Source organism: Lissotriton vulgaris, chromosome 5 (assembly GCF_964263255.1).
Source record: "Lissotriton vulgaris chromosome 5, aLisVul1.2, whole genome shotgun sequence".
NCBI classification, from domain to species: domain Eukaryota; kingdom Metazoa; phylum Chordata; class Amphibia; order Caudata; family Salamandridae; genus Lissotriton; species Lissotriton vulgaris.
The window spans coordinates 1,617,975,002-1,617,987,480 of record NC_141693.1 but is presented as its reverse complement, the minus strand read 5'-3'; the positions used below and the strand labels follow the sequence as shown (position 1 = coordinate 1,617,987,480).

General features: G+C 52.6%; 1 protein-coding gene across 4 annotated transcripts in view; it reads right to left on the bottom strand.

Moving 5' to 3' along the window:
• Window positions 1-12,479, bottom strand: part of METTL17 (methyltransferase like 17) — a 192,799-nt gene that overhangs the window by 44,028 nt on the left and 136,292 nt on the right. For all 4 annotated transcript variants that reach the window (XR_015296048.1, XR_015296049.1, XM_086923766.1 and 1 more), the window contains exons 7-9: window positions 11,432-11,526; window positions 1,138-1,208; window positions 8-115 (exon numbers count right to left, since the gene is read on the bottom strand). Coding sequence is in view for 2 of the 4 variants with exons in the window: in XM_086923766.1 (XP_086779892.1) it covers window positions 8-115; window positions 1,138-1,208; window positions 11,432-11,526 (274 nt within the window). In the remaining 2 variants the exon portion in view is untranslated. The remainder of the gene's footprint in view (window positions 1-7; window positions 116-1,137; window positions 1,209-11,431; window positions 11,527-12,479) is intronic.

Here is a 12,479-nt window from a genome sequence, read left to right as displayed (position 1 = left end):
TACTCACCAAGAAACCATTTGTTTTCCTCCAGAGCGATAGGATCGTCTCTATGCGGTCATGTTGACTTGGCAATTCATTTAGTGAGAATGCGGACGTAACCAGGTCATACCCAACCTAAAGGAGATGGAAGTATCGTCTATTTCACTAGTTGCCAAAAAGACAGTTTTCACAAAAGAAACAAAAAATAACAAATTACAGTAAGCGCTTGGACATTCAAGTGACAAGGAATACAGAAGATCACATTCTCTTATTTTGTAATTCTAAGCCTCCAACGAAGACTGGAAACAGGCCCTCATAGTGAAAACAAATCTTAGATCAAATCTTAGATTTTTATGAACTCCCTGAGCTTAGAAGGATTATTTCACATGAGGAGACCATCCTTGTCTATCATAGTAAGAACTCAGTTTACAGACAGAATAAAGGAGTCATTCCTGACTGACTGGTGTGCTCAAAGCATGGTAAATCTGAGAAAAAGTCGGTTTGATGCACATAAAAATGTACTTAGCTAGCAATAGCCAAGAAGCGAGGTTGTCTAACCTCCTTATCCTTAAACCTAATGGCTGTGTACATTAAATTCAGTACCAAAGGAAATATCTACATCAGACTTCAAGACACCCAAAGTGACCACTCTTGAAGCAGAGCACAAGGCTTATCTTCTAAGGCAGGTAGGAGTGATGATAAACTGAGCACTATTCAAAGTTAAAGAGCAATACAGCCATGGAATTGGATGACCAATCACAAAAATAATGTATTAACAAAAGCAGGCACTTTTAAAGAGGAGCTGACTTGATGAAATCAAGCAGAGGTAGCTTCAGGAGACTCCACAGGAATTGCACAAGCACAAGACCGTTAAAAGCTTAGGAAGGAAACAGGATTGTTGAATACTGCTGGACTAGTTTACAAAAAGATAATTCTTATTTGATAAACTGAGAACTTTGTGTATGGAACCAATCCACCATCTCTTCTGCGGACAAGTGCTTACAGGAAGTCCCTGTTGGGATTCTAAGAGTCACTTTTTAGTATGCCCTCTAAGTGCCCATTAATATTTTTTGCTACCGCAACTTCATTGTTAGATATACCGATTACTATGAAGCACATCCATGTACGTATAAATAACTTCATAAAATACACAGTACCTTGGGAGAGACAGGAAGAAACTGCCTGAAATATACTCCTGGCATTCGTGCACCGTGTGACATTGAACCGCCTGAAAGAATAGGTAGATATATTAGGTGCAGGTTAGCCATATACTGCAAAATATACTCACTGTGCAGAACTTAGACATGGTCTTTATAATTACACACACAGAGTATGGCTAAACATGTTTAGCAATGTACAGTGGAATAGGTGAGTACTTCAGGAGTAAATTGTGCAGAAGCCTTTCTGGTCACTTTATGATTTAGACATCACCATTTCTCTGTAGGGGTATTTCTATAGTGCAAGCACAGCCCATCAGTCATTGAAAAGTGGTACATAGAGCCAAATGGAAAACAATACATTTATATTTAATTGTATGGCTAATTAAACCGTTTACGAGGCAAAATAATCAAAAACATCACAACACACTATTCAAATTACTTCGTAATTTTGCATGGTGATAATATACTGCGATTCTATGATAACACTTGCATAACCAAATCCATAAATTCCACATATTTGCAAATCAGCTGTGTTCATTAGTGGTTCAAAACTTGAATTAGAGCTTGCCTGAAAGTTATAGTGATTAGCGGATTAAAATGTAGTCAAAGATTTTTCCTCAGGAGACCTTTCGATGCCGACCATATACATATTATATTTATAATGGACTGCTTCTCCTAGACACATAATCTGCTACCTTGCGTAGGCCAGGCTTCTTTCCATTTTGGTATTAGGCCTTTGGTGGGAAAGGAGCGCATTCTGTAGGAGATAACTTTTAGTGTCAAGTGCAAAGAATTACCTTTTTTCAAATATTGTTGTGGCTTTGTTTGTAAGATGTTATTACGAACTAAGCAGAAGATTTTTTCGTTATCCGTGTCTTTTTTCAAAGAAGTTATTTACACAAGTTTCCTGAATGCCGCCTTGCCGATAGTCATATCCCACAGATTTAGAGGTCAATTGTAATAAAGACTGATTTCCAATATGTCAGCACAGGATTGTGCAATTTAGGATTCTCAATCTCTGCACAAATAAAATTACTGAAATGTATTTTAGGGGCTCTCTCAGATTATTGCAAAATTTAATAAAGGTTCCCTGCTTTGCAAGACCTTGTCATAGAAATGCAAACTGCAGAAAAACATGGGCATGAGAGGTGTTGTTCTGGAGCCTAGACGCACAAGTTACTACTTGTGTAACGATATATCTGTAAAAGACATTAGTTAGTGATAGATTCCTTAGCTTAGAATATCCCCAGGCGTCAGACTGGATCCGGAAACTTTTGCGTAGCAGTACCCTTGCGCGTCGGTAGGCGTCGTCTGCGGCTCCGCGTGCTGACGTCAGTTCTTAGACACAGCTTTTCCGTGCCATAAACGCAGAGCTATGCCAAAAATCAACACTGGTGCCATGAAACTAGGGCCCTGAAAGGGGATGACCTTAACCCTAGATATCGGTTCGCAGAACGGGGAGGATAGGTGAGTCGGTAAGGAATCTATCACTAACTAATGTCTCTTACAGATATATCGTTACACAAGTAGTAACTTGTGCATCTGAAAGAGACACGTTAGTGATAGATTCCTTACCTTAGAATAGATACCCCAGCAATACCAACCCCGGTGGTGGGTCTGCGGGACCAATAATCACACCAGAAAGTCCTGGAGGACGGAACGGCCAAAGTAGCCATCCCTCCGGACTTGACTGTCCAGGCAATAATGTCATGCGAACGTGTGCAGCGAGGCCCACGTAGCCGCCTGCCAAATGTCCTGCAAGGGCACACCTCGGCCCAAGGCAGTTGTAGTTGCTGTGGCTCGAGTGGAATGAGCCCTCAGCCCCACAGGGGGTTCCTTCTGAGCCAGCACCCTCCGGCAAGCTCAGCGAACCCCAGCCAGGCCGCCGACAACCTCTCGAAGTGGATCAGCAAATGCGCAGACGAACTCGCCCCTCTGAGGATCCCGCCCAGCAGACCCGGCAGTAAGAGAGCCCCCTGGTTCACCGACGAACTAAAGAGCTCCAAGAAGAACTGCCGAGCCCTCGAGAAAGCCTGGAGAAAGGAACCCACACCGGACAACAGGACCACCCTCAAGCTCGCCACCCGGAAACACCACCAACTGATCCGCACCGCCAAGAAAACGGCTTTCAAGAACCCCCTGGACAACAACGCACACAACTGCAAGGAACTCTTCAACATCGTGAAAGAGCTCTCCAACCCCAACGCCGGAAACAATGACATCACCCCATCACAAGACCTCTGCAACTCCCTCGCCTCCTACTTCCACAACAAGATCGCGGACATACACAACAGCTTCAGCACTCAGCCGACGCACGCCACGACCGCAGCAACGCCGCCCACCAACACCCTCCGCGCCTGGACTCCGGTCAACACCGAAGACACCATCCGCATGATGAACTCTGTCCCCTCCGGATCTCCGACCGACCCCTGCCCTCACCACGTCTTCAACAAAGCCGACGCTGTCATCGCACCCCACCTGCGGGACATTATCAACACCTCATTCAACACCGCCACCTTCCCCGAGAGCCGGAAGCACGCCGAACTCAGCGCTCTACTCAAGAAACCTACAGCAGACCCCACCGAACTCAAGAATTACCGCCCCATCTCTCTACTCCTGTTTCCAGCCAAAGTCACCGAGAAGACCGTCAACAAACAGCTGGCCGCCTTCCTCGAGACGAATGGATCCCTCGACCCATCGCAGTCCGGATTCCGCGCCAACCACAGCACCGAGACCGCCCTCATCGCCGCCACCGACGACATCCGAGCCCTGATGGACAACGGAGAAACAGCGGCCCTCATCCTCCTAGACCTCTCCGCGGCTTTCGACACGGTCTGCCACCGCACCCTAGTGCAGCGCCTCAGTAACGTCGGAATCCAGGAGAAGGCACTGGAATGGATCGCCTCCTTCCTCGACGGAGGAACACAGAGAGTCCGCCTACCACCGTACAAGTCAGAGGCCACCGAAGTCATCTGCGGCGTCCCTCAAGGATCCTCGCTGAGCCCTACACTCTTCAACGTCTACATGAGCCACCTCGCGGCCATCGCACGCCAACACAACCTCAACATAATCTCCTACGCCGACGACACCCAGCTGATCCTCTCCCTGACCAACGACCCCGCCGCCGCCAGAGCCAACCTGCACGAAGGGATGAAAGAGGTAGCCGAATGGATGACGACGAGCCGCCTGAAACTGAACTCAGACAAGACGGAAGTCCTCATCCTGGGCTCCTCGCCCTCCGCCTGGGACGACTCCTGGTGGCCCCCCGCCCTGGGCACCGCACCCAAACCGACGAACCACGCACGCAACCTGGGCTTCATCCTGGACTCCTCCCTCTCCATGACCAGGCAAGTCAACGCCGTCTCCTCGTCATGCTTCAACATCCTGCGCATGCTTCGGAAGATCTTCTGGTGGATCCCCACGGAGACCAGGAAGACCGTCACCCAGGCCCTCGTCACCAGCCGACTGGACTACGGCAACGCACTCTACGCCGGAACCACCGCCAAGATCCGGAAGAGACTCCAGCGGATCCAGAACGCCTCAGCCAGACTTATCCTCGACATCCCACGGAACAGCCACATCTCGGACACCTGAGAGACCTGCACTGGCTCCCCGTCAACAAAAGAATCACCTTCCGGCTCCTCACCCACGCACACAAAGCCCTACACGATCAAGGCCCGAGCTACCTCAACAGCCGAATCAACTTCTACGCTCCCAAGCGCCACCTCCGATCTGCCAGCCACGCCCTCGCCGCCGTCCCACGCATCCGTAGAGCCACTACAGGAGGAAGGTCCTTCTCCTACCTGGCCGCCAAGACCTGGAACTCCCTCCCGGCGACCTGCGCCTGACCCAAGACCACCTCTCAGAAGCTCAAGACCTGGCTGTTCGAGCAGTAACGGCACCCCCCCCCCCCCCCAAGCGCCTTGAGACCCTACAGGTAGGTAGTGCGCTCTATAAATGTCGTTGATTGATTGATTGATTGGAGTAACACGCCTGGATGCACAAGATGATCCACCGCGAGATGGTCCGCTTGTGCACCGCTTTCCCTTTCTTAGCCCCCACGTACCCAACATAGAGTTGGTCATCCACCCGGAACCGTTGTGTGCGATTCAAATAAAATGAGAGCGCACGTTTTGGGTCCGGACGGTGGAGCCTCTCTTCCTCTCCCGAGGGATGCGGAGGCGGAAAGAAGGTGGGCAAGGTGATAGATTGCCCAATGTGGAAGGCCGTGACTACCTTGGGTAGGAAGGAGGGCCTTGTCCGTAACACAACCTTGTCCGGATGGACTGAAAGGAAAGGAGGCTTACAAGATAGAGCCTGGAGCTCACTCACTCTCCTGGCAGAGGTGATGGCTACCAGGAAGGCAGTCTTCAAGGAGAGAAGGCGAAGAGGACAGTTGTGAAGTGGCTCAAAGGGAGCGCACATCAGAAATGTAAGAACCAGGTTCAAGTCCCACTGAGGCATCACGAAGGGAACAGGAGGGAACGTGTGTGTGATGCCCTTCAGGAATCGATTAACGATAGGGGACTTGAACAAAGAAGGTTGATCAGGCAGCCTCAGAAAGGCTGAAAGAGCTGAAAGATAGCCCTTGATAGTGCCCAGAGCAGAGCCCTGCTGGGCAAGAGAAAGAAGCAAGAGGAGAACCTCAGAAAAAGGGGCATTAAGGGGATCCACAGCCTTTGCTGTGCACCATGCCACAAATCTGTTCCACCTGCAGGTGTATACCGACTTTGTGGAGGGACGCCTGGCTGCCAGAATGATGTCACAGACTTCAGGAGGCAAGTCAAATGGCCTCAACTGTCGCTGGTCAATCTCCAAGCATGGAGGTGGAGACTGGACAGGTTCGGGTGGAGGACCGTCCCCTGCTGCTGCGACAGAAGGTCCTCCTGAAGAGGCAGACGAACCGGGGGATCGACTGACATACTGAGTAGCTCGGGATACCAGTACCTTCGTGCCCAGTCCGGAGCCACAAGGATGACTTGTGCCCGGTCGCGCTTGATCTTCTTCAGCACTCTGGGCAGAAGTGGTATAGGCGGAAAGGCGTACAACAGACCGCAACTTCACTCGCGACAAAAAACGTCTCCGAGCGAGTGCCGCCTTGGAAATTCCAACGCGCAAAACTGATGACATTCTCTTCGGTGGCGAATAGATCTAACCAAGGCTCTCCCCACTGCAGAAAGTGACCTTGCGCCACGTCCGAGTTCAGACGCCATTCGTGATCCATCATGCACCGGCGGCTGAGTTCGTCCGCCCTGGCGTTCAGAGAACCTGCCAGGTGTTGAACCATCAGAGTCACGCCCTGATGTTCCAGCCATTGCCAGAGGCGCAGAGCCTCCTGGCAAAGGGTCCACGACCCCACCCCGCCTTGTTTGTTGCAGTACCACATGGCGGTGGTGTTGTCCGTGAACACCTGCACTACACTCCCTCGGACAGACGGGAGGAATGCCTTCAGTGCCAGACGAATCGCCCACAGCTCCAAAAGGTTGATATGGAGCCGGGACTCCGCCGGAGACCAGAAGCCTCTGATCTCCGCCTCTCCCATGTGGCCTCCCCAGCCCTGGAGGGACGCGTCCGTCACAACTACGTGCTCCGGTTGGGGAATGGAGAGGGATCTGCCGTTGACCCAATCGCGGTCCATGAGCCACCACTGCAGCTGTCTCGCAGTGCCCTCCGAGATCAGGACATGGTCGGACAGGTTGCCCTGATGCTGGGCCCACTGAAACTTTAGGTCCCACTGCAGAGCCCGCATCCGCCACCTGGCATGATGCACCAGAAGGATGCAGGAGGCCATCAGCCCCAGAAGCCGCAGCGTCAACCTGACCGAAACCCGGGATAAGGCCGTAAGATTGGAATCAGAGCTTGTATATCCCGAACCCGCTGTTCGGGCGGGTAAACCCGAAACTGCGCCGAGTCCAGAACCGCTCCGATGAAAAGGAGCTTCTGAGAGGGACACAGGTGTGACTTCGGCACATTGATGGAGAACCCCAGCTAGTGCAGGAGATCCGCCGTAGTCTGGAGGTGGCTGACGACTGTCTGGGGTGAGCCCACCTTCAACAACCAGTCGTCGAGGTAGGGGAAGACTGAGACCCCCAACCTGCGCAGATGAGCTGCGACCACCGCCATCACATTCGTGAACACCCGTGGGGCCCTGGTAAGGCCGAAGGGGAGCATGGTAAACTGAAAGTGCTCGTGGCCTACCGTGAACAACGTTACCATCCAGTCTCCTGGGTCTAGGGCAGCTAAGACCTGAGCCAGGGTCAGAATTTTGAACTTCTCCTTCCGGAGGAAGCCGTTGACGTTCCTCAGATCCAAGATAGGGCGTAGGCCCCCTTTGCCCTTCTTGGGTACCAGAAAGTAGTGGGTGTAGCAACCACGTCCTACTTCTGGCCCAGGAACGCGCTCGATGGCCCCCTTGGCCAAGAGGGCCGAAACTTCCTCCTGTAGGAGCCGCAAGTGATCCCCCGACACGCGGTGGTGTTGCGGTGGCATGGCTTGAGGAGTCGTCTCGAAGGGGAGGGAGTAGCCCCTCCGGACGATCTGCAGCACCCACCTGTCCGAAGTGACAGTGCGCCAGTGAGAGTGGTGATGGCGAACCCTGCCTCTCACTGGCGTCACATGGGCCGAAAAGCACGGACTAGGAGGGTTTAGAGGCGGATGCTGCGGGGGAAGGTGTGGACTGACCTCGCCGGTTTCCCCGACCGCCTCCACGGAGGTTTCCACGGCCGCCGCCGCGCTGGATGGCAGTCTGCGGCGAGTGGCTGGCGGCACGTGTGGGGACGCCCCTTCCTTGGCCACGAAAGGAGCAAAAGGCACCCATTTGGTGGCTTGGGGCCGAGAGGCCCAAGGACTTGGCCGTAGCCCTGGAGTCCTTAAAGCGCTCAAGCGCGTGGTCTGCCTTGTCGCCAAAGAGGTGACGGCCATCAAACGGCATGTCCATCAGAGTGTTCTGGACATCTGCCGAAAAATTGGCGGATCTCAGCCAGGCGTGGCGTCTCACCGCCACTGTCGTAGCCATCGCTCTGCCTAGCGAATCGGTGGTATCCAGCCCACACCTGATTGAATACTTTGCTGCATCTCGGCCCTCCACAAGGGCTTGGCCGAGTCTGGCCCGTACCTCCAACGGGCACTCTGGCAGCACCTCCGCTACCGTCGCCCACAGAGAGTGGGTGTAGCGTCCCAAGAGGCATGCGGTGTTGGAAGACCGCAGTCCAAAACTAAAGGAGGAGAATATCTTTTTACCATAATTCTCATACCTCTTGGATTCCCTGTCCGACGGAGCCGTCGGGAATGCGGTCTGGGAATTAGAGGCCTGGATGACCAGACTCTCAGGGGTGGGGTGGGAGGACAGGAAACATGGGTCGCCCGGAGCCGGGCGGTGGCGTCTGGCCACGTTCCTATCTACGGGCGAACCCGTAGCGGGCCTGGACCAAGTGCCCAAAAGAACATCGGTCAAGGCCTCATTAAAGGGCAGCAGAGGCTCAGCCGAGCATGACTGCGGTTTAAGGACCTCTGTGAGGAGGTTAGTCCTCACGGCCGCGACGGGGAGCGCAAGGCCCAAGGCCTTGGCAGCCCTAGTCAACACCACACCATAGGTAGCCCCCTCCTCCGAAGCCACGGTAGGAGGAGAGACAAAACCAGTGTCTGGAGAGGTGTCCAGGCCACTGGCCTCCCCATGGTCTCCTGCCCAGTCCTCATGAGACTGACACTCCCTGGTCAGAGGGTCCTCAGACCCCTCCCAATCCTCCTCTTCACCCATCTCCTGAGACTCAGGGTTGTAATTGAATGGGTTCGATTCGTAGAAGTGGATATCTCCAAACGGCGACGGGTGCGGCGCCCAGCGGCGCCGCTCCGACATCGGACCCGAAGCAAAGGAGGTATCGGGGGCGGCGCCGCCCGAGGACGGCGCCGGAGGTGACACCTCAAGGACCGACGCCGGGGGTAAGGTCCACCGGTGACGATCCAGAGCCCGAGGAAGGGCCAGCGGCGTCCCGCGGCACCGGGCCCAAAGGCGCCGGAGCCGCTGTTCCTTGGGGCACCGGGCCCGAAGGCACCGGCGGTGTCGGGATCGTGGGGCCCTGCGGCGCTGGGCCCGAAGCACCCGACAGCGTCGGGGTCGAAGCCCCCGACCCGCTAGGGCCCCTAGATGGGTCCGCTGGGCCCGAAGGCGCCGCGGAGCCCGTCGGAGGAGAAAGGGACCTCATGGCCATGAGGAAGCGCTCAATCTCCTCCGGCGTCGCGTCCTGCCCACACCGGAGGGTGTGGGGCAGGACGAGACGCCCGCGACTAAGGAGCCGCGTGGGCGGTGTCACCCTAACCCCCGGCCGCATCGCGCGAGCTTCGGGGGGAGTCAGAAGAGCGATGACGTCTCTTTGACTTCTTGTGCTTCTTACCTGACGACGACTTCGACCTGGAGGAGTGGTGCCGACTCCCGGAGCTGTGGTGGCTCCGTCCCCGCGACCTTTCCCTCGACCTCCCGTGGGACCGGGACCTGGACCTGGACCTCACGCGGCGCGGGGCCGACTGCAGGAGTTCGAGTCGCCTGCGGGACCGCTCCCGCCTGGCTTTCGAAGATAGGGCCCGGCAGTCGGAGCAGGCCTTGTCGTCGTGGTCGACGCTTAAACAGGTCAAACACAGGTGGTGGGGGTCCACGACCGACATCGTGCGGTCGCACTCCTCACAGTGTTTAAAACCGGGCATCCCTGCGGCACCGATTGGAGTCGTTAGACTTCGAAAAATGATCAAAAGAGATCTAAAAGTTAGTCAAAAAGTGACTTTGGGTAACTGCTCTTTCCAGATCTGCGCTGGCTGGCTCGGAAAAAAGAAGAACTGACGTCAGCACGCGGAGGCGGCGTCTAAGTACTCCGACGACGTCATCACGGCGCCCACGACGCCGACGACTGACGCGGAGCCGCAGACGACGCCTACTGATGCGCAAGGGTACTGCTACGCAAAAGTTTCCGGATCCAGTCTGACGCCTGGGGATATTTTAAGTTAAGGAATCTATCACTAACGTGTCTCTTTCAGATAGATGCTTACATAGGTTTGATTGTGCTTTATCTAGCATTCATGGGTTTCTTTCTCAATGTAGTTCTGGCCCACAGGTTAACGTAGGTGTAAATTTGATATTCATAACCTTGAGGATTGGAGCAATTGAGGACATTGTAATTTATTTTGTAGGTATCGGTTAGAAATTATGTCTCTAGTTGGCAGAGGTATGCACCCTGTCCAAGTAGGGACAACAATCCCAGTCAGGTTAAGTCACGACACAACCTAAATTATCCTGCGATCACCCTCTGGTAACTTGGCACTGAGCAAGTAAGTTTAACTTAGAAGGCAATTAGTAAAGTATTTGTGCAATAACTTGCACAGTAACACAGTAAAAAAACCACAAAAGGACTTCACAACATTTTAGAAAAATAAACTATGACTTTAGAAATAAATCATAAGACCAAAACAACAACAAAATCCAACATGCATAAGATGAGAAATTAATTTTTAAAGAATAAAATGATTTTTAGCAATAAGAAGCAAGTATTGCTGGAAAGGTTACTTTAGGTTGTGATGTACCGGGGCAAAGTCAAAGTTTGGGCTGACCACGATGGAGCACCAGCTGGCTACAGGACTCATGCAAGCACCAGTGAACAAAGTACCTTTCCTGGTTGCATGCAGCAAGATGTGTCAACGTCGAGGACCGCAGGATGCATCTATCTTCTCTATGCAGTGAAGGTGAGGTGTCAGTTCTGAAGAGGGGTGCCGGATTTGAGAGGCCTCGAGCGATGAGCCCGTTTCTGCCCACATTCGAGGAGATGTGATGATCAAACCAAGCTGCAGCGGCAATACGATGTCTGATGCATTGATCGCTGCAATCTCTGAAATTCATGTTGCAAGTATATGGGCCACTTCCAGTGAACCAGACACAGGAGCAGGGGTAGAGTCATAAATATCCCGGAGTCTCAAGCAACAGGAGGCACGCCAACAAGCCATTGGAGATCACTTGGAGTGAAGATAGAGTCCAGCTCTCCTTTAGCAGAGTCAGACAACAGCAGGGCAACAAACAGAGGAGCAGGACAACAAACAGAAAAGCAGCCCTTCCAGCACAGCAGTTCTTCTGGCGGAATTCAGTCACAAGTCCAGTAGTGTCTGATTTTAGGGGGTCAGAGACCCAGTACTTCTTCCCAAATGTGACCCGACTATGAGCTGTGAAAATGGACACCACTAAACTGGTGTAAAGATCTGACGCAGTACAGCGTTTCTAGTAACCAGCTTTGGTAGCAAAGGGGTACGTGCTCACCTTTCAAAAGGAACTCTGCTAGCTCATTCATTTCAGCCGAGCTGTCCACACACATGTACTCCCGAACGCTACTCCCCCAGGCTGTATGTGCTGCCCTGCAAGAGAGAAAATCACTTTACCCAATAGGAAAGGGGTAACCCCATCAATGTGCTAAACAGGGAGACAGGACTCACATTTAAAAACGTCATTAACGCTTTTTATCAATGCCTATTTTGGTGTACCAACCTGATCGAACAACAAGTAAAAATACTACCAGGTTGTTGAAGGAATGGAGTCCCACACAGAGAGCTGTATTCCTGACCACGTATTACTGTTCCCATTACACTTAATCTGGAATCAGGATTAAGAAGGTTTTCCTGAAACATGCACTAGTTTAGGTGGAAGCAGAGAGCAGTGAGAAGGTTGATGAGCAGTCTGACAATCTAAAGCATAAAATAATACTAGAGTAACACTGAAATGGGCACATTCTTTACTGGATTCAAGGTGTGCTAGCTTGAATCCAGTGGCACAGTGAGCATTTGTTTCTTTTGCTTTTGTCGCCCTAAGTGGGTAGGGTATGCCCAGACGTGGTTCCCGTCCTCAATGAACCACTCGATTTAAGCTAGCCCGGCTGATATGGGTTGATGCCCCTAAACCCGTCCCAGGATGCTTGTTTCCGGACCATTGAGGAATTGGTTTGGCAGTTCGGGCTGGACAGAGATCTTTGTGACTGGGGGTGAACGTTTGCATTGTTCAGCATTCAGTCCCTCATTTGTTTCTTTTGCTGTTCTCAGGATAAAGGACACCCGATTTGGAGGAATTTACAGGATTATTTTTGGGTCGCCAGATTACAGGACCGCCATCTTGGCCAGCTAGTCACGACCCCACCCTTTCACCTCTACTCTTACTATTGCCCTGGTAGCCACCCTTGTATTAACCCTGAGAGGGGAATTGGTGCAGTGTTCTGGTGAATGTGGCAGAGGATTCTGAGAGAGCATCTTCGATTTGCCACGAAACTGTGAGTGCTAAATGGAGCCTCGAGTGGGCAGTGTTTGGAGGGCGCCTGTTC